This window comes from Astyanax mexicanus, chromosome 2 (genome assembly GCF_023375975.1).
Source record: "Astyanax mexicanus isolate ESR-SI-001 chromosome 2, AstMex3_surface, whole genome shotgun sequence".
In the NCBI taxonomy this organism is placed as follows: domain Eukaryota; kingdom Metazoa; phylum Chordata; class Actinopteri; order Characiformes; family Acestrorhamphidae; genus Astyanax; species Astyanax mexicanus.
This window is the reverse complement of record NC_064409.1, coordinates 36,826,658-36,848,594: the sequence shown is the minus strand read 5'-3', so window position 1 is coordinate 36,848,594 and position 21,937 is coordinate 36,826,658. Positions and strand designations below refer to the sequence as shown.

Genomic DNA, 21,937 nt, shown 5'->3' with positions numbered 1-21,937 from the left:
TTAAAAAGAGTAAGTTCCGCCCTTTCTAACCTTACATGGATTATGTTTAGAAGGAAAGAAATCAGCAGGTAAAAAAAATAAAATAAAATAACCGGTCACTCACTGTTCTTAGCTGGCTTTTAGAACTACGAGATGTATGCTTGACAAAAATACATAATATCATATCAGCGCTCCATCCTTACATTTTTAATTTTTTTTAGTTAGTGGCTGTACGTACGAGAACCTTTGAGCCACCAGTCCACCCTTGCATTGTATACCTATGTGTAGCAAGTGCATTTCAGTTCTTTTCTTACTGTGTCTCAAACAGAAGAATGTCACATTATTGCAATATTTAAAACAGACCTTCCAGACCCTCTGGACTCTATGAAGCAGCACTGTGAACAAAAACATGCATTTTAACATTAAAAACTCTGATGCTGTGCACACATGCACACTCTCTCTCCATCCACTACACCAGCAATCTCCATGGAAACTGACAAAGCTGCTTGAACACTGTGCAGCAGCAATAACAACAACATTCCCATATATAGCCTGTGTCACAGAACAGCCGTTTCCACGAGGTGATGCAGCCAGTATGAGCTCAGCACTAAGTTAGAGGATGAGGCTCTTTGGTGTTACAGTATGAGTCAGCCGACCATCGTCTGTCAGACCGTTAGTCAAATATGGCGCAGTGTGTTACAAAGTTTTAGCAACAGCAAAAAATATAAAAGAGAGAGAGAGAGAGAGAAACAGACAATAGAACGAGAAACAGCAGCACTGTAAATGGGAAGACTTTTCATTTCAGCCTTTATTCTGAAACTCTCTCACAATTATCAAGGTCATAATTCATGGGAGAAGTCCGGGAACAGGCAGACAGGTTAATTGTGGGCAAGTGTACGATTTGCAGCCCTTTGACACAGAGCACCAAGAAATGGAATTATGAAGAAAATGTAAAAGAAAATGTAAAGCCGGTCAAAAAATGCAGGACAGCAGTATACCATGCTGCAAATGATCATTGTTTAGAGCACAAATGGCTGTAACAAGCAGAATTATACACAGAGTACAACATTCAATTTGCTTAAATATGTTAGTGTCTTAATACCATTTCTATACCATTTCTATAGGAAAACTACTGTATATAAACAGATGTTCATTTTGCCATTTCACGCTTTTTGACTCCATTTGACTTCATCATCATAATAATAATTAATAATAATAATCACAATAATAATATACATTTTTTTGCATTTTATTTGCATTGACTTTCACTAAAAGATGTTTACCAAAACAGCTTGGCTGCATGTGCCCATTTAAAAACGAATGCATTTTAGTACAATGCAAATATATTAAAGACGCTTCGTTGGGGCATTTGGCTTGAGTTCTCTTGAGTCTCTGCACGGATCATCTTCATACTAGACTACATAAATCTGCTATGTTTTCGGAGTTCCTGGAGTGTGGGTGTGACGTGTGCAGGTGTGATGGTGTCAGAATGAAATATGTTTCAACTTCAAAACAAGCTGAAAAAGTAAGTAGTAGAAATTTCAGATAAATGTATGAAAATGTAAAGAGTAGCTGGAAAATAATGCATCAGCAGCAGCTTGAAAAGAAGCAGAGTATCAGAGGAGGCATATGTTAGTCCTTACCCTCCTGGTGTTGGTAGCTAGTGAAAGGGGGCGTCCTAATGAGTGGGTTGGGTAATTGGCTGTGCAAAATTGGGGAAAAAATGGGGAAAAATTTGAAATAAAATTAAACTCTTAAAAAAAAAAAAAAAAACTCTTCAAAATGACCTGTAATAAACTCTTTCTACATTTACTTCCATTGAAAGTTTACAATGTTTTTTCTCTCTCATGTAAAGTTGCTGTTTTGGAGATAAGTGTTTTTTCATTGGACAGCGACGTTGTGAACACCTCACAAGACCTGCCTGATGGTGTGTAAATGCTCACACTCAGACAGCTAACTAAAGATGCTGAGAATCTGATACCTCTGCTTCCAACTCATCAACTTCAAGATCAGACTGTGCACTCACTGTGTTTGAACTGGATGTGTATATCCCACCTTGTGACAAGTGCAATCAATGTTATTCACTTCACACAAGCGTTTTCATTTTAAATAGCTGAATGATAAAAAAAAAAACAGAATATACTGCACAGATTCATTTAATTAAGGGGTTTGCTATGAAATTGTCACACAGTGTTTTTTTTTCCAAAAGAAATTTTGGTAACACTTCCTATGAACCCTGTATTCATAATGTATTATAAATGCATTCATAATGCATTATATGACATACATAATACCTTATAATGACTGTAATAAACCTGTATAATAACTCATAAGTACTTACAGTGACATTCATAACACATTTTAAACTACAAGTATAAGGGTTTATAAAGAAAGTGCCTTTCATGCCTTATAATATCTGTTCATAAGAACATTGTACAATGTAGTGTTGTAATGCACTATAACACAGATTTGGTATATTTTGGTATAATGCATATTATATGATTTTTCGAATTAAGCTTTTATATAAGTGTGTAACACATTATGAAGCCTTATATACAGTCATTACTGACTTTGAAGTGAAGTGAATTTTAATGTGCTTTTTAAACATGAAGTAAATTTTATTATGCCTCACTATAATGTCTTGACAGTACGCCCTTTCTTTATAAACCCTTATACTTGTAGTTTATAATGTGTTATGAATGTCGCTGTAAGTACTTATGTAAGAGTTATTATACAGGCTTATTACAGTAATTATAAGGTATTATGCATGTCATATTATAATGTTATAATACATTATGAATACAGGGTTCATAGGCAGTGTTGGGAAGTAACGGATTACATGTAACGGCGTTACGTAATCAGATTACAAATTATAGGTAACTGTAATCCGTTACAGTTACTGCTTCAGTAAATGGTAATCAGATTACAGTTACTCTGCTAAAATAAAAGGGTTACATTGCAGTACTTTCCTATTTTTGCTCTTCCAATCCAACACTGACAAAACGCAAATAACATTTTGGTGTGAAATCGCTCTGATATGACGGGGAACTGTCTGCCCCTCCTCCCGTCTCGCTGCACACACACACACACACACACAGGGAGGAGGGGCAGACAGCGGCTCCGCACATTTTGGTCAACGAATAAAAACGAGACGAAAATATTTGGCAGGAACGAAATCCAATCAGAACTGATTTAGTTCTGTGAAAGGAAGGGACCAGTTAAGAAGAGATCCAATCACTGCTACTTTAGCGAAGGTGGCGCCGCGCGCTCAGTTACAAACCCGGGAATTAACCTGTCGTTACGGAGCTCGACTGGAAGTTAACTCGACAGAGTTCAGCAGGGAGAGAGGGAGAGAGAGAGAGGGGAGAGGCGATATATTTCTCCTTTGACGTCGCGAAAAACAAGATAACGTGTAAACCGTGTGGAGCGACTCCATCTCCGGTAAAAACACCACAATTCAGCTTCTGCAGACCAGAGTCACACAGGTCTCCATGCAGAGATCAGCGTTTTAATACTGATGTTATTTCATGAGCTGATGGTGTGTTTAACTCGGCAGTGCACTAAAACACAGAACTGTTACAGAACCCTAACTCATTAAGATCAGATCATCTGTTTAGTCTCACAGTGGGAAAGATATAGCTAGTGTTAAAGCAGGAACAGGTCAGAAAGGAACTCAATAATATAACCAAAATAAAACAATAAAATAAGTGAATCTATGAACCCAAAAGTCTGTGTAAATTCCTTACAGCACTTTCTCATAAGTTTCTTACTTTAACTCATGAAGTCTCTCAGTACATCCTGAGAGCATCTCTACAGCACAGTGTGTGAATGTGTGTTTCTGATCTAATTTATAGACTGTAGCTCCAGTAGGTGTGCTGGGTTAGTGCTGGAGATAAAACTAGATCATTTAAAAGCTGTTTTTCCATCTACAACGCTGTTCAAACTATAATTTAACTATTCAGATTTTTAATGACCTGATTTCTAGAGCAAAATGCTTTAAATGTAAAATATATATAGTCACACACCTACAATAATAATAATATACATTAAATCATATAAAAAATATATTTCACTTTCAAACATTAACAATATTACTCAAGTGGTTATTAAACGTTTCATTTCGTATAAGTGTATAGTTAATAATTCAAGGGAACTGATGAAAAATGCATTTACATTTACACCCTTTTACAGTTTAGTCGACTAAATTTACTGTAATTTTAGTAGACTATATTCTTATGACATTAAGTCGACTAAAACTAAAAACATTTCAGATGACTAAATTGTGACTAAAACTAAATGCTATTTTCGTCACAAGACTATGACTAAGACTAAATCAAAATCTGTTGTCAAAATTAACACTGGTGGCAAACCTGCAAATAGATAACTTACGGTTGTTGTTACATTGTTTGGTTTTGAATGGTTTTATTATCAATTTATAGAAGTGTTTCATAAAATTGTTTGATGAAATGGTTTCATAAGTATTTTTATAGAGTGATTGAAAAGGCTGTTTTATTTGCTTATCTATTTGTTAACTGGAAAGAAAAATAAAATAATAATATGCAATATGTGGTTGCTACATTCATTCAGGCTTAAAAAAATGACAATATTGTAAGTAATCCAAAGTAATCAGATTACGTTACTCACTTGAAGTAATGTAACTGATTACGTTACAAATTACATTTTGAGTGATGTAATCAGTAATCTGTAAGGGATTACATTTTAAAAGTAACCTTCCCAACACTGTTCATAGGTAGTGTTACCGAAATGTTCAATACATATCGACACACACACACACACACACACGCACGCACGGCACCAGCTCATTTGCATCATAAGTGTGACGAGTTCCGACCCCAAGCGGCAGCGAGTATAAAACATGCACGTGTCCGTTTGGCTCCGAGCTCCAGCTGAGAGTGTGTGAGTCATCAGCTCTGCTACTGTTCCGTCTCCTGAGGGGTCAGTAATGGCCAGCTGTGAGCATGCATTCACCCGCTTTTATCCACTGTCCTTTATTCACACTCCTCCATTAAAACAAGCACTCAGAACAATGCTTAAAGCAGCTGCAGGCTTCACAAAGCCAATCTGTAGTGTCAACAGAGGAGGTCAGCCCTGTCCTGGCATCCACGCCCCTGAGATACTCCAGTGAACAGAGGCAGGAGCTACAGGGAGGGTATGGATTTGATCTCAGATGAAAACATGTTGAACCCTTGAGCAGAACACTCAACAAAGCCTCCAGACTCCAGACTCCAGGCTCCAGGCTCTGCACAGTCAACTTGTCTGCATGCACAGAGCGTGCTCCAGCAACCGTGAGCAGTGCAACACCTTCTGTACTGCAGCTTCTTCAGGACATGAAGACATTTCTCTTACTGTGGAAGCAGGAAAGTGAAGGTTGTTTCCTTCAACTGTACTACTACCAGTGATGGCATAGTTACTTTAAAAAAAGTAATCTGATTACTGATCACTGATTTCTCTTTAAAATGAAACATTTACTTTATGGATTACTTGATTTTAAATGTAACTAGTAACCAGAGGTGGAAAAAGTACTGAAAAATTGTAATGAAGTAAAAGTACCTTTACTTTGCTAAAATTCTACTCAAGTAAAAGTAAAAGTACCCATCTAAAAATCTACTCGAGTAAAAGTAAAAAAGTACTCAATTTAAAATGTACTTTGAGTAAAAGTTACATAGTTACTTTTAAATATTTGATGTAAAAAAGTACAACAAATTATACATTAAATTGTTTTTAATGAACTAGTATTGCACATAATAATTTGGACCTTTCAGGCAGTATCCGTGCGCCGGCGCATCCACGCCAATTATTATTATTTTTTTAATTCAGACAATTGTGTTTTTCGCAGCATTTTATTTTTTACTCAGTAATTGGCAGTTTTCCAATGTAGTGAAGTACTTGTGTCAAAATGTACTTGAGTAAAAGTAAAATTACCTATTTTAAAAACTACTTTAAAAATTACAAATGACTCATAAAATCTACTCAATTACAGTAACTTGAGTAAATGTGACTCATTACTTTCCACCTCTGCTAGTAACACACACACACACACACTATGCCGCCTCGACATAACAGTTTCGCCAAAACTCACTTTATTGGAAGCTTCTCTCCACCCTTAGGACTTGTTTTTGACTCCAAAAATTTGACGTGGTGTTTTTAAAGCTAAGTAGCACTTTGTCGCAGCACAGAGTGAACAATCAACCTTGATAGTGTCATATTTATCTGATACAAACTCAAAACAGTGGCTGTATTTATAGCTAGAAAATGTGCATCTATCTCTTCCCTCCAGTGTGTGAGTGTGTGTGTGTGTGTGAGGGGGAGAGAGGGAGTGGCTCGCTGTGTGAGAGTGTGTGTGGGTGTTCAGCCCAAAAGCTAGTTTTAGCCTGTTAGCTTGTTAGATTGCTAGCTTGTGAATATTTTGGTCGACAGCAACCATTGTAAATTCCAGCAATAATGTAATAAAGTGATGACTGTAAACATCTTTCTCGTCCATTCTTTCCACGTGCCACCCGGACGCTACAATATTTTTTTTACTAAGGAAAAAGACAAAAAAGTAACGCACAGTGACTTGGATAAGTAACTTTAATCAGATTACTGGATTAGAAATAGTAAATCGTTAGATTACTTGTTACTGAAAAAAAAATGGTCAGATTAGAGTTACTGACATCACTGACTGCTACAGTGCAGTAATAGCAGCATATTGACAAAAGAAACAATGTACATTGCTATATTACTACAATATACATCTAATACAGTAGGTGTTCTATTTCAATAGTACAATAGTACAATGCTCTACATAACGCTGTCATCTCAAGACACAGATGCCATGTCAGAAAAGATCTGAAAGACTTGATCTACCTGTCTGTCTGTCTGTCTATATATTCAGATATATCCATCCGTCTATCATTCTGTGTGTCTATTCACTTATCATTCCACACATCCATCCACATAGCAATTTGTTTGTCTGGCATCCAGTCTATTTATGAACATGTCATACCACCTTTATGTCACAGCTTAACTCTTCTTTCTTTCTTTCTTTCTTTGCCCTTTCTGTTCCTGTATTTTTGTGCTTCTCTTGTCTCAGTCCTGGGCCTCTCCCAACCCCACCCCCTTATTACCTTCTCCAGGTGTTCCCAGTCTTCCTGTGTGTATAAAGCCTCTTTGTTTTACTGTTTCTCTCTGGTCTTTTGTATGCTTTGTGTGCTATGTTGTTTTGGATCTGTAAGTGTCCTTGCTTATTCTCTTTTTTTTGTTTCTGTTGTTTTTTGTTTTTAAAGTTATGTTAGTCATGTTAACCCTACCAGTCATTCTTTTCTGTTTTTCTTTTCGTTTTCTTTAAAAAAATCATTATACCTGCACTTCCACCCTTCCACCCTTACTTCCACCCTCTTATACCTCAACACCTGTGACACTTTCTTTATACATCTGTTTATCTATGTACCTATTTATGTCTTTGTCTTTCATTCTGTTGGCCACGTGTTTTCAATATTTCTTCTTTTTTATGTCTTTTCTGTTGTGTCTCTCTCTCTTTCTCTGTCTTTTTGGAGAAAATGAAGCGTCACAGCAGCACTGTGATGAACACGCGTGGTAATGTGTGGGTGTGAGTCAGTGATGCAGAGTGTTTGTGTTTTTGTGTTTGCAGGCTGTGGCAGGGGGGTGGGGGGGCATTAGGATAGAGACATTGAGAGGGGGAAATTAATGAGAGACGCTAATTAGGAAGTGTTTAATTGGCAAGGTAATCAGAACTCAGCAGTAACACCTGAGCCATTGATTTTGTTCTCGCTCTCTCTCACTCTCTCTCTCTCTCTCTCTCTTTCTCTCCTACACACACACACACACACACACACACAAGAAAATTGTTTACTGTATGATGTTGTGCTTTGTTTTATAATTAGTAACAAAATGACTGCAGTGCATTTATTTACTGGCCAAGTGTTTACAGCACCCTCACTTCCAGTCCAGTTTCCTAATAAAATAAACCTGCAAATACATCTTTATAATATCTAATGAACTGTCATTTTTTATTGCACTATAAAGATTAATACTCAATAAATAAATAAATATACACTGTACGAGTTGTTCTTAAGTTATACCACTGGGGGAAACAGACAGAAACCCCAGTGATTCTGCAAAGTTTTAGAGAACAAAAGGCCTATGAACAGTATATGTTTACTATGTTTCCTTGAAATGTATATCAATCTTCTGACATTTCTGTAGGTCTCTGCCCAAAAAACATCATCATTAATATTATATCATCATTTACAGGCTGAGATAAACCGGCTGTTTGTGTTACTGTGTCTCTGAACAACTCAAATTTAAAACAGTATGGACTGGTAACAGAACAGTACATTTTGAAACTTTAACAATGCCTACTATGACAATGAGTGAGAATAATGCAGTGTTCCGTGATAATGGGTCTTAAATAAAGACAAACTGTGTTTATCTGCAGGATTATTGTGATTAAACAATATTAATATTACTGATATCCAAATTTAGATACAAAATATGAAAGTTGAGCATGCCAGACTTTACACTTTACTATACTGACCGCATTTGCCCTTATAATAAAACCCCTTTTAAAATAAGATACCCCTTTTAATATGACCTTATGCTTACATTTACATGTCTGCTAACCATTATCCATAAACCACTTAGAATTATATATAATTCTTTCTATATAATTAATAATATAATTATATATATATATATATATATATATATATATATATATATATATATATATATATATATATATATATATATATATAAGTTTCTTTAATTTTACCAAATTAAAAACCTCTGGAATATAATCAAAAGGAAGATCACAAACCATCAAACCAAACTGAACTGCTTGAATTTTTGTGCCAGGGGTTTCATAAAAGTTATCCAAAAGCAGTGTGTAAGACTGGTGGAGAAGAACATGCCAAGATGCATGACAACTGTGATTAAAAACCAGGGTTATTCCAACATATATTGATTTCTGATCTCTTAAAACTTTATAAATATGAACTTGTATTTTTTGCATTATTTGAGGTCTGAAAGCTCAAATTATTATTTCAGCCATTTTTCATTTTCTGCAAGTAAATGCATTAAATGACAATATTTTTATTTGGGATTTGGGAGAAATGTCCATAGTTTATAGAATAAAACAAAAATGTAAATTTTTGTTAATTTTTATATGAAGGGAGAGTTTAAGACAATGGTATTTGATTTCCTTCTCTGTTTTCACCAAGGGCTTTGTCCTCAAAACACAACGGCAGACAGTGTTTGAGTGTGTGTGTGTCTGTGTGTGTGTAGGTGCCTGACTGGATAGTATCTCTGTCAGCAGAGAGGAACACAGGGAGGATCTCTTTATCAAATACTTGCCAAACACACACACGCACCTGTTACCAATCAGAGAGAGAGAGAGAGGGACGCATCAGATCCACTCACAGCCGATTAATCATAGCTAGCACTAAGCAACATATACAACTGTTTCTCTATCTCTCTCTCTCTCTCTCTCTCTCACACACACACTCGCTCTCTTTCTCTCTCTCTCTCTCGCTCTCTTTTAAAAATAGTCAGAAGGTAACCTCTGATACTGAGTTCGCAGCAGGTGGTCGGATGGTGAGATGAAGAGATGAAAGAGCATCAAAGCTCGGACCAGGATGGTGATAATTGAATTCTATATCTACTCCCATCATCAGCCTAACTCTGGATTGCTGTGAGCACAATCCCAAACATTCAAGCAGTTCTAGAACATTCTAATTCTAGTTTGTTGAGTCCTGTGGGTTCCAGGAGGAAGATTAAGAAATACTGACTTATACAGTTATCATTTAACTATAATAATCTGGGAAAGGAATCTAAGGATATGTATTTTATTCACATATATTTCAACATGTTTTAAAAATATTTTACTTAAAATAACAATATAAAATGGTACAGTAACTGATTTCCTAGAGCTTTGTTGAATAAACTCCAGGCAGGTTAAGCAAAAGATTTACACACATTTACCTCTGAAACATAGAAATCATATCCATCACTGTTAATAATTAATAAGGAAGAGATTAGTCAAGTTATGTCATATAAATATTGGAAGGTATATACAGATGCAGCACTAACCTGGACTAGTCTTATTGATTATGTTTGTAATAAGACACAGCAACTCATTTTTTTGAGATCATATGGTGCAAAAAGTAGGATCTTAATGTTGCTTTATGTTTCAGTGACAGTTAAAAGATGAAATACTGCATGACTGTATGGTTTGCTGCCTTTTCAGTGAAGTTAAAGACTGAATTCTATATCTACTCATATCATCAGCCTAACTCTGAATTGCTGTGGGCACAATCTGAATAATTCACGCAGTCCTAGAACATTCTAATTCTAGTTTGTTTGGGGTTGATATGTATTTTTTTTTACTTAAGTCAAATAAATTTGAATTAAATTTTAAATGTACACTTATTTTAAACCAAGTAATAACTGTATTGTATTTATCTTAGTTAGAATACAAATATAAAATGATACAGAAATTTATCATGGTTTGCTGCTCTTTCAGTGAAGTTCAGACTGATATAAATTTGCTCCAGAATTGTAGTTCAGTCCTTAGAGGATCTCTTTAAGGCATACCTGTCAAGTCTCCCGTTTTGGCCGGGAACCTACCGTATTTTACTCCTCTTTCCCGCCGTCCTCCCGTATTATTATTTTCCCGTAAATTTCCCGTATTATATTACAATTAAAAATATATATATTATTGAGGAGACAGGGCACTGACCGTTCTGTGTCTCTTAACCAATCGTGGAGCCGGTTCAAGGAGAAAGTCCCGCCTTTCAGGAGAAACAGCCAATCAGCTTGGGCCAGTGTGGGGAAGCCCCCCCGTCGCGGTGAGTTCAGGCAGCTCGTCGGAGCAGCTGATGTTAAAACAGATCTGGATATACAGCGATTTTTCTAAAAGAAAGGTAACGGTAGGCTAATGGAAACTATGATGACATTTTTCTGATAGCTGCTTAAAAATACTCGTCTCCGAAATAAAACACACAGATTAAACCTTTTAAAATTATAAAAATAAAGTTTGTGAGTCAGTTTAACTAGAAATTTGTAGAGGACCGAAATGAACTGAACTGATCAGGAGTGATCAAAAGAAAGAAGTATTAATTAAAAATGATTAATTGTGTAGGCCACTTAGGACTAATTTTTACTGATGGAATATATCTGGTCCTTGTCCTTTTAGTAAAAGCTCATGATACTATTTTTAGGTCACCAACAGTCATTTTGCAGAATTTGTGCACCCTTTGTTCAATTTTAAATCCATTAAATAAAAAAAAATATATATATATCATATAAAAGAGTGCATTATGCCAAAAAAGACATGAAATCTTAACTTTTTAAAAAATATCTAGATAAGGATTTTTAATTTGGCTGCATTAAAAGAATGACATATGTAGGAATGTCCACAACATGTTCAGATTCTGATAATCTAATTGTAGTGTAAGTGTTTCACATGTGGTTATTTTAGATTTTTTTTAAACCTGTCTTAAAATGTAAGGGATACTGAACCTTCGTTGGGCTGGTGGGACGGCTTTAAGTGGACAGAGGAAAATATCCCTTATTTTTAAATCTAAAACTTGACAGGTATGCTTTAAGGAAACGTATAGGAAAGGAATGGAAGGACTAGCGAGAAGCATATTGTCTGAACCAACCCATATGTTGAATGAGGAATATGTACTTTTACCTTCAAATAGACAATATAGAGTACCATAGAAAAGGCTGAACAGGTTCAGGAACTCCTTTATTCCACAGTCAGTTATGCTGCTTAATCAGGGGTGTAAATTGGTGGATAGAACACATGGTGTTGATGTTTAATGTGGGTGTGAGTGTAAATTATTTGTTTATATGTTGGTATAATGTGATGTGTATGTTATAGAAATATTGTAATAGAGCTGTTGTGGGATGCAAGACAAATTTCAGAGAACTTAACATATTGCATTGTATTGTTTTATATTGTATTGTATTGTATTGTATTGTTTTATATTGTATTTTATTGTATTGTATTGTATCTAAGAGGCTGGCCAGAAAATTTCTGTTTTGAAAAATAAATAGGAAGCAGTTGTGCAGAGTCATCAATAAAAGGAAAGTTCATGAATCTTTGTGCACAAATTCACCCTGAAATATTAGAGAAAGTATTGTAAACTTATAGCATCCATTAATTATTTAATTTGGGAATAGTTACTAGAAATTTGTAATCTAGGAATTTTGGAATTGGAAATCACTTAAGTTGGGAATGCGCTGTAAAATATTTTCAATTGATTTACTCTACTACCATCTATTTCTCAACCCTGGCCCTGGAGGCATGTCTGCCCTGCACCTTTTAGTGTTGTCTCTAATCCCCACACTCCTGATTAAACTAAGCAGCTCATTAACAGATCATTAACTTCATCCGTTAAAGTGTGTGAGTTACTTGTGTGTGAGGACTGTGGGTCTCGAGGAATAGAGATGAGGAACACTGCAGCAGGGTAAACACGTAAACTGCAGATGAGAATACATGTAAAAAAATCAAAGAAATGAGACTAAGGGCCCTATTTTAGTGATCTATAGCGCATCAGTCAATTGTGGAGAGCGCAGCTGGATTTAGGGTGTGATGGTGTGTGTTCGGCATCATTAGGATGAAAAAATAAAGCGTTGTTTGGCTCAAAATGCAAAAAAAAAGGCATGAACTAACTCTCTTAATTAATCATCATGGGTATGTTTTAGGTGTAATGTGAAATAAATGAATCGGTGTGTCACTTTCCATTACCTTTAAGGGGCAGGTGTGCTCTGACTTTGGCACATTCATATTTTAACAGTGCTGCGCTTTTCAGTGTCCCAGCAGAGGAAACTGACCCGCATATTTATGCTGGGAAGATACTCCAGCAGCTCATTTAAGCGGACAGCAATGCTATTTAATTCTTTATTCTGCTTATTGTCGAGTTAAAAGTCGAGTCAAGATACAGCACCGAAAAAAAATAAATAAGAGACCATCTAAAAATGATCAATTTCTTTAATTATATCAAATAGAAAACCTCTGGAATACAATCAGGAAGAAAGAAGATTAAACACAAGTCACCACACCAAGCTAAACTTCTTGAATGTTTGCACCAGGAGTGGCATAAAAGTTATCCAAAAGCAATGTGTAGGACTGGTGGAGGAGAACATGCCAAGATGCCTGAAAACTGTGATTAAAACCAGGGTTATTCCACCAAATATTGATTTCTAAACTCTGAATCCTGAAATTTCCGATTCCTGAAAGCTCTGCTTCTTTTTGTGTTTTTCCAGCCATTGCTCATTTTCTGCAAATAAATGCTCTAAATGGCAATACTTAATTTGGAATTTAAGAGAAATGTTGTCTGTAGTTTATAGAATAAAACAACAACGTAAAACATATCCCTATAAATAACAAAATCAGAGACTGATTCAAAAACTGAAGTGGTCTCTCTTTTTTTTCAGAGCTGTATAAATGATTGACTGTTGAATGTTGTCAGGGTTTTAATCAGTCAGTGGTGCACGTGCATTTCCCATCGTCAAGATAGAAACACGGCAGAAATTTACCTAAACACACCTTACTTCCAGACCACCATGCTCATCAGCGGAAATATGCTCCTAAACGCCTAACGACGGAGGCACAAGGAGTGAAAATAGACTGTTTACAGGGGTGTAGGATAGCAATGAACATCGTGACGCACCTTGTGCTGGTTGTGCATTAGGGCTCTAAGACTAAAAACCATAAAAACTCTTTCAGTAAGTTTAGCTGCAGCGCATTTACTGTTTTAAAGTTGACTGTTGAACCTCAACATGTCTTGTTGACCAAATGTGAACAAAAACTTTAAACTTTAAAACACTGGTTATCAGTTACTTTACCAGTTTAAGTTGGCTGACTTATAATATATCTTCGATATATTCGTATTATTTGTATTATTTCTATATTAATTAATCATTAAGCCTTAACTACAACCTTTAGCTCCTCAAACTGCAGAACTGCAGAGTGTGTTTATACGTTTGATTTAGCTTCATTTTCTCATATAGACACACGTGGTGCAAACAGAGGGTTTCCACCAGTGGATAAAAATGGTCTAAATTGGAGCAGATGAGTCTTTATGTGTTTACTGGGGTTTGGGCAGATATAGGGTGGTGATGACAGCTCTGTATTGATTTCACACTCACAGTGGTTATTCTGTCAGGCCCTTCACCCCACAAACATCACAGAGGATGTTAGAAAGCAGACACAGCTGGAAAAGTGATTGAGGTCACAGCAAAGCTTAGGGGTCTTGCGCTGGGGACAGGTATGTGTGTGTGTGTGTTGTGTTAAGAGACAGAAAAAGCTTATAAAGCACAGAGAAGATTTACTTCTCACAGCCACTTCACCCACCTAACTCCAGACCAAAGCACACTTTCTGTCTGCTGGCCAGACCTCAAATCCATAGACGGTGATTTGTGGCTCAAAATGTTCAGAGAAGAAGATCTCAATCTAAAGTCTTTCAGATAAACTGACAAACTCTGACTCTGACTGTGACTCTGACCTCAGGTAACACTATTAGCTTAGTCACATCATATTTTAACATTATACTGTTAAAGGTCTCAATCTATTGTGTTTAAATTCATTTTAAACAGTCTATGGTTGTGGTCTTTAGTATGAATGAATGCTGTGTGAGCTGTGTTTTGTGTAAAAAGTTGCTCAGGTGTTTCTATTTAGCCCTGCTTTAGTTCACTGGATTAGTGTTCTCTGCACTGTAAACCCAGACGTTGTTTGAAATCAAATCATTTCAACTCTATTTTACATAAAATTGGATATTTCTAAACAATACTTAACTATTTTGAGTTAGTTAAACATTTGTGGGCACATAAGAACCAACTTATAATAAATGAGTTTAGTCTGTTGCTATTATCTATTTGCATACTGGGTGTGTCCAACAGTTTCTGACACTCAACATCAGTGTGTAGATTCCCCCTGGGCTACCTTAAAAATAAATCAAGTTTCCTTTTAGCTCGATGTTTTAATTCATGCTAACTCAAGTTTTCATTCTTCATTACTTAAAATTTTTGAGCAAATCAGCTGCCTTAAAAAAGTCAAGTAAACTCAACTTATCCGGCCTTCCAGTAAAACAAAAATAAAAAAAGTTAAATCAACTTTCCCTTTAGTTGTAATAACGTGATGTTTTAAGTCATTACCCATTATTTAACTTTTTTAAGGTAACCGGTTTCCTCAAACGTTTTTAGTAAATTCAACTTATCCGGGCTCACAGTGTGGGGGTGGACTTAAAATACATCATTAATCATTACTATTTCTTTGCTTATCGGTGTTTCACTGCAAACCAGTGCATAAACAACTTGCATCGCTTTTTTTTTTACAGATTTATAAAGTACTAGAGACCCAGATTTGATTGAAAGTAAAAGTGTCTTAAATATAATTTTAAGTGTTCTTTAAGCTCCACACTTATGTAGAAGTACTAAAATATTTATAATGTTTTGTGATTAAAGCTGGTGTCCATAAGTTTTGGGATTTAGGGCCCTATCTGGTGAGAATATGTAATTTCACTGAACATGCGGAAGAATCATTTTAAACTGAGCGGGTGTGATGCGGTCTCCTTTCAGAGTGGACAAATCCGATTCCAGGTTATGTTCAGTCAGAGAGCGCGCTCAGTCAGAATCTTTACTTTTTATTTTTTTGTTTTTACTATGAGTGAATGAGCAACTGAGCTCTGAGTGTCACGCCTGGCCCTGTTTCCTGTCTGTCCTTGTGCCTGTGTTGTCCCACGTGACCCGTGCCCCTGTGTTCTGCCAGTGTTTTTCCACTCACCTATGTCCATTTGTAGCTCCGCCCCTCATTAGTCAGTCCCCAGGTGTTACCTGTTCTCCTTCCCGCCTTGTGTGTATATTTAAGGATCTTTGTCATTAGTGTTTCTGTCGGTTCTTGTGCGTTTATACGTCTGTCACGGCTGTGTTAAATCCCGTCTGTCAGTTAGTCTCCTGTTTCTCCTGTTTCTGTTTGTTTTATGTTTTGTTTTCTGTTCTTTAATAAATGATACTTGCGTTAGCGTCCGCTCTCCTCGTCCAGTCCTTCTCACAGCGTTACAGAAGAACCGACCAAAAATATGGACGCTGCAAGTAATCCTTTTTTTGGATCCAGGCTGGCTATCCGACCCACTCCTTCTCTCGCGGCGTTCAGGAGGAGTATGCGGCTGAAAACTCCTCCACTTCCCGGCGCCGGAGGAGAAGAGGTGGGCGGCGGCGCTCTCAGCGCTCCCTTTCTCCGGTGGAAGATTTCCGGAGCGGAGAAAATTTTGGGGGGGCGATACGGGTTGGTGCGGTTAGCCTCGGTACTCTTTACAGAGGAGGCCAGGCTACCCGGGAGCCGTGGGACTTTCTTGGCTGTGCTCCCAGCAGCTCCGAGGACGAGGAGCCTTTCCCCGCACCAACCCGCCTTCCGCTGCCTGATCCCGCACCTGTTTACTGGCCGCCTCCTGTTTCCACGCCGCGCTCCGTGAGGCCCGTGGATGGGACGCCACGCTCCGTGACTCCCGTGGCTCATCCGCGCTCCTCGACTCTCCCGGCTGAGACGGCGTACTCCGTGAAGCCAGCGGATGGGACGCTACGCTGTGTGATTCCCGTGGCTCATCCGCGCTCCGAGAAGCCGCTCTCTGAAGCTCCGGCTAAGCTAGCTAGCCTGCTAGCTCCACCGCGCTCTCAAGCTCCACCTACTTCCAGCTCTCCAGCCCGGCCGGATTCCAGCTCTGCGAATCCTGATCCAGAAGCAAGCTCCGGTCCGGTCTTTACAGCCTCGCCTACTGCTCCAGTCCTGTTAGCGGCCGCCGCGCCTGCTCAAGCTGCACCCGCCGCGCCTGCTCAAGCTGCACCCGCCGCGCCTGCTCAAGCTGCACCCGCCGCGCCTGCCCAAGCTGCACCCGCCGCACCTGCTCAAGCTGCACCCGCCGCGCCTGCTCAAGCTGCACCCGCCGCGCCTGCTCAAGCTGCACCCGCCGCGCCTGCTCAAGCTGCACCCGCCGCGCCTGCTCAAGCTGCACCCGCCGCGCCTGCTCAAGCTGCACCCGCCGCGCCTGCTCAAGCTGCACCCGCCGCGCCTGCTCAAGCTGCACCCGCCGCGCCTGCTCAGGCTCCTCAAGTCTCCGTGTCTGCTCCAGCTGTTCAAGCCTCCGTGTCTGCTCCAGCACCAGCAGTGCCTGCCACCAATGTGGTACCCACTGTCCCTGACCCTGTACCCGCGGCTCCGTCCGCCTCTGACTCTGTACATGCTCCGAGACCAAAGTTTGGCCCTAGGCCCTGTGTCCCTAAGCCAGCGAGGTCTCCTGCTCCAGCCCCTCGAACTCTGCCCAGGCTGGCCCCTCAGACATTGACTTTTCCCAGCCCTGGGCTTCCGTCTATGTTTGTGTTTGTACCTGTGTCTGTTCCTGTTTTATTTCCAGTTTCTGTCTGCGTCCCAGTACTCATTTCCAGTAGTGTATCAGTTCCTGTTCCTGTCACTGTGTTCATGTCCATCCCAGTCAATGTTTTTGTCCCTGTTCCCCTGTCCAGTCCTGTCCTGTCTGCATCCCTGTCTAGTGTCCAGAACCCTGTCCAGTCTACGTCTCTGTCCACTGTCCAACCCTCTATCCAGTCTTTCGTCCAGTCTCCGTCACCCGTCCAGTTTCCCGTCCAGTCTCAGTCTCCTGTCCAGTTCCCCGTCCAGTCTCAGTCTCCTGTCCAGTTCCCCGTCCTGTCTCAGTCTCCCGTCCAGTCTTTGTCCTCTGTCCTGTCTCCGTTTCAGTCCCCGGTTTTGTCTCGTGTTTTCCCCAGCCTCTCCCCGCCGCCAGCCCCCGGGGTTCGTTTTTACGCGCCTCGGGAGCTGTGCGTTTAGGGGGAGGCTTCTGTCACGCCTGGCCCTGTTTCCTGTCTGTCCTTGTGCCTGTGTTGTCCCACGTGACCCGTGCCCCTGTGTTCTGCCAGTGTTTTTCCACTCACCTGTGTCCATTTGTAGCTCCGCCCCTCATTAGTCAGTCCCCAGGTGTTACCTGTTCTCCTTCCCGCCTTGTGTATATATTTAAGGATCTTTGTCATTAGTGTTTCTGTCGGTTCTTGTGCGTTTATACGTCTGTCACGGCTGTGTTAAATCCCGTCTGTCAGTTAGTCTCCTGTTTCTCCTGTTTCTGTTTGTTTTATGTTTTGTTTTCTGTTCTTTAATAAATGATACTTGCGTTAGCGTCCGCTCTCCTCGTCCAGTCCTTCTCACAGCGTTACACTGAGTTTTCTCTTCTGAAGTCTCCATTGCTCCACCAGCTGCTTGCGTTCAGTAAAACTGAGCTGAATCTTCTTTTAGAGACTGTAAATGTGATGAAAGTACGTAAAGACGCGTGACATGACCAGAAAAACTCCTGCGAAAAGCGACCGACACCCCATTTTTTAGAATAAATATATCAGGCTTAGCAGGCATGGTCATTAAAGCACACTGGTACCATTAAACACAATATTCTATCACTTCTCCTCTCAGAAATGCTTCTGCTTTTAGAAAGCGTTTAGAAACACTTTAAATATTGAACGTTTATTGTAAAATGTACTACTCAAGTATTGAAATAAAAAATGTAGCTTTGTCTAACCTGTTGACAGTGCAGAGCAGCTACTGCTCTAGCTTTATTTATAATGTGGGTTTGGAATAAGTTGTAACAATTTTATTATTGTAATGAGTAACAATGCAGCACATAAAAATGTATCGTATAGAATTTTTATAGTAAATATATAGTAAAAGTATAAATATAAACTCATCAAAAATATGTAGTGAAGTAGATCCAGTAGATACAGATACAGTATTTTAGTATTTAAGTACAGTACAGAAGTAGTTCTACCCCCATTTAAAACCACAACATCCAAGAAGCTACTTCAAACATATGAAAAGGTCTTAAAGTATAAACTCAGTATTTTGATCCTAAATGACATAATGACATGCGGACGGTCAGTGCAGACACTTGGGTTAATGAGTGAAGCTGTATTTAATAACACAGCGCCGCAGTGAATCTCCACAGGAGGCTTTCAGTGGAGGTTAATGAAGCATAAAAACACAGCTTTAAAGCCTTAAAGAAAACCTCTAAGGAAGCCTTTAATTTACCTCAAAATATACATATTTCAAAATAAATGCTGCTACAAATTAACTTATATTACCAGTCAAAAATTTCTAAGTCTGGCAAGACAAGCAAGTTACCATCAAATAAATGAATGAAAAAAATAAAAAAATACATGTAATTACTTACATGTTTGTACCTAATTAAGTAAATGATGTGAATATATGCACAGTAATATTAGAAAGAAAATGGTTATGTTCTTCTTGATTCTGGAACATCAGCTCAATTGGGCTGTGCTTAGTACAACAGTAAAGTAGCGCACACACACACACACACACACACACACACACTCACACACACACACAGGGACATGCATTATGTTCTTTCACCCCCTGTCTGCTGGTGGACAAAAACACAGCACTGAGCCTTGTGATACCCCCAGCATGCAGTGCGGCTGAACTCAAGGGGGAGGTCCAGCCCCAATAAAACACAGACACAGAAAGAATAAAAAAAGAACAAAAAGGACCCTGATATGATGCAGTGAGCACCACAACAAAGACAGAGAGAGAGAGAGAGAGAGAGAGAGAGAGAGAGAGTTGCACTTTTTTCTGCTAGGCTTCTGAAAATGTAACAATTCCATCACATCACTCAAATCCTAAAATGGATTTGGAGTTATTCTCAAGTTTCTTACTACTAGACATTTTACTTCCACCTTAAATGACACAGACATTCCTGGTACCAGAATATAAATGCAGGGCTATTTTAAGGTGGAATTCCTGCTTCAGATTTTGAAACAAGTGCAAAACAAACATACTGTTATATTTATATTTTTGTTTAAATAACATTTTCATTGATTGAAGTCAGATCCAAATACAAGAATATTACAAGAATATAAAAGTCACAACTTTAACTTAGAAAAGTCATTACTTTTCTAATTTTGCACAAAAAATACTTCTAATATACAACATATGTATGAAAAAAATATTAGACCACTTATAAATATATAGTAAAAGTATAAATAAACTCATCAAAAATATGTAGTGAAGTAAAAGTGGAAGTAAAACTGCAGTAGATACAGATACAACATTTTAGTATATAAGTAGTTCTACCCCAATTTAAAATCATTTTTGAGAGAAGTAACAACATTTAAAAATGAGTTTATTTGATTTTGCCAAATTGAAAACCTTTGGAATATAATCAAGTGGAAGATGGATGATCACAAGCCATCAAACCAAACTGAACTGCTTGAATTTTTGCACCAGGAGTGGCACAAAGTTATCCAAAAGCAGTGTGTAAGACTGGTGGAGGAGAACATGCCAAGATGCATAAAAACTGTTATTAAAAACCAGGGCTATTCCACCAAATATTGATTTCTGAACTCTTAAAACTTTATGAAACTATATACATATATAAACTTGTTTCCTTTGCATTATTTGAGGTCTGAAAGCTCTGCATCTTTTTTGTCATTTCAGCCATTTCTCATTTTCTGTTGTTTGTAGTTTATAGAATAAAACAGCAATGTTCATATACCTATAAATAGTAAAATCAGAGAAACTGATTCAGAAACTGAAGTGTTCTCTTTTTTTTTTTTCCAGAGCTCTATATATGTTGTGACGGTGAGGAGGTGGGGGAACCCTGGGAACGTCATACGACATGACACACACTTCCCCAGCCTCACAGGAGAGAGAGAGAGAGAGAGAGAGAGAGAGAGAGAGAGAGAGAGACGTGAGGGAAAAGAGGCTGTGGCGAGGACTGCACAAACTAAACACTGTTGCTAATTCTGACTAGAGCCCTTGTTGAGCTGGTAGTTGTGTTTATTTAAGGTTTGCTGGCTGCAGATGTTTGGTTTGATTGAGTCGATAGTCTTAAAACCAGTTTTTATCTCCTTGTACATGTGTGTGGGGGAAAATTACATCCTGACACGCTTCTGTCTCAAAAAGCCCCATTAACCTTGAGCAGACAATAAAAGCATAATGGATTCACAGGAGTGTGTACAGGTGTGTGTATGTATGTGTGTGTGTGTGTATGTATGTATGTGTGTGTGTGTGTGTGTGTGTGTACCTGGGGGCGGATGACTCTCTCGATGTTCTTCAGGGCGGTATCAGGGGAGGGAGGGGAGCAGTCTGGAGTCAGACCTGTGTAGTCATCACCATGGTTACGCTGCTCCGCATCATTGACCAGCACATTGGAAGAATGGCCTTGAGAGCGAAAGAAAGGAAGAAAGGAACAGAGGAAGAAGAGAGATAGAGAGAGAGAGAGATCATAGTAAAGATTATTAAATCATCAACATGGGACTGTAGTGAAGTGTGCGCTCTGGTTGTAATGTCTGCAGTAATGGCTGAGTGTAGAGTCTGAAGAGGACGATTCAGGCGCTGAAGCTTAACGAGACGGATGAAGCAAACTGGTTTTCCATTCCATAAAGCAGGTCACTACCCGTGTGTGACCAAGACAGCAAGTCTTTGTGATGTATCAAGAGCCACGGTATCCCGGGTAATGTCAGCATACCACCAAGAAGGACCAACCACATCCAACAGGATTAACTGTGGACGCAAGAGGAAGCTGTCTGAAAGGGATGTTCAGGGTGCTAACCTGGATTGTATCCAAAAAACATAAAACCACAGCTGCCCAAATCACAGCAGAATTCAATGTGCCCCTCAACTCTCCTGTTTCCACCAGAACTGTCCGTCGGGACAAGAAACTATTATGGTCTAAAACCAGGTGTTTCAGTTTTATTGTCTAACCCCTTTATATGTGTTTGACAGAAAGAGAGAGAGTTTGGCCAAGCCCAATTTCTCATTTCTACCCCTAATTCTTGTTTTTGTGTCACCCTTGTGTAACTCAGAACTACGTAATATTGGAAAATTTTCCTCAATAAACGCATGACCAAGTCTAAT

General features: G+C 38.7%; 1 protein-coding gene across 8 annotated transcripts in view; it reads right to left on the bottom strand.

Moving 5' to 3' along the window:
* The window catches only part of anks1b (ankyrin repeat and sterile alpha motif domain containing 1B), a 441,679-nt gene that overhangs the window by 206,428 nt on the left and 213,314 nt on the right, over positions 1 to 21,937 (bottom strand). For all 8 annotated transcript variants that reach the window (XM_049474291.1, XM_049474289.1, XM_049474290.1 and 5 more), the window contains one exon: positions 21,105 to 21,241. In XM_049474291.1, the coding sequence (XP_049330248.1) occupies positions 21,105 to 21,241 (137 nt within the window). The remainder of the gene's footprint in view (positions 1 to 21,104; positions 21,242 to 21,937) is intronic.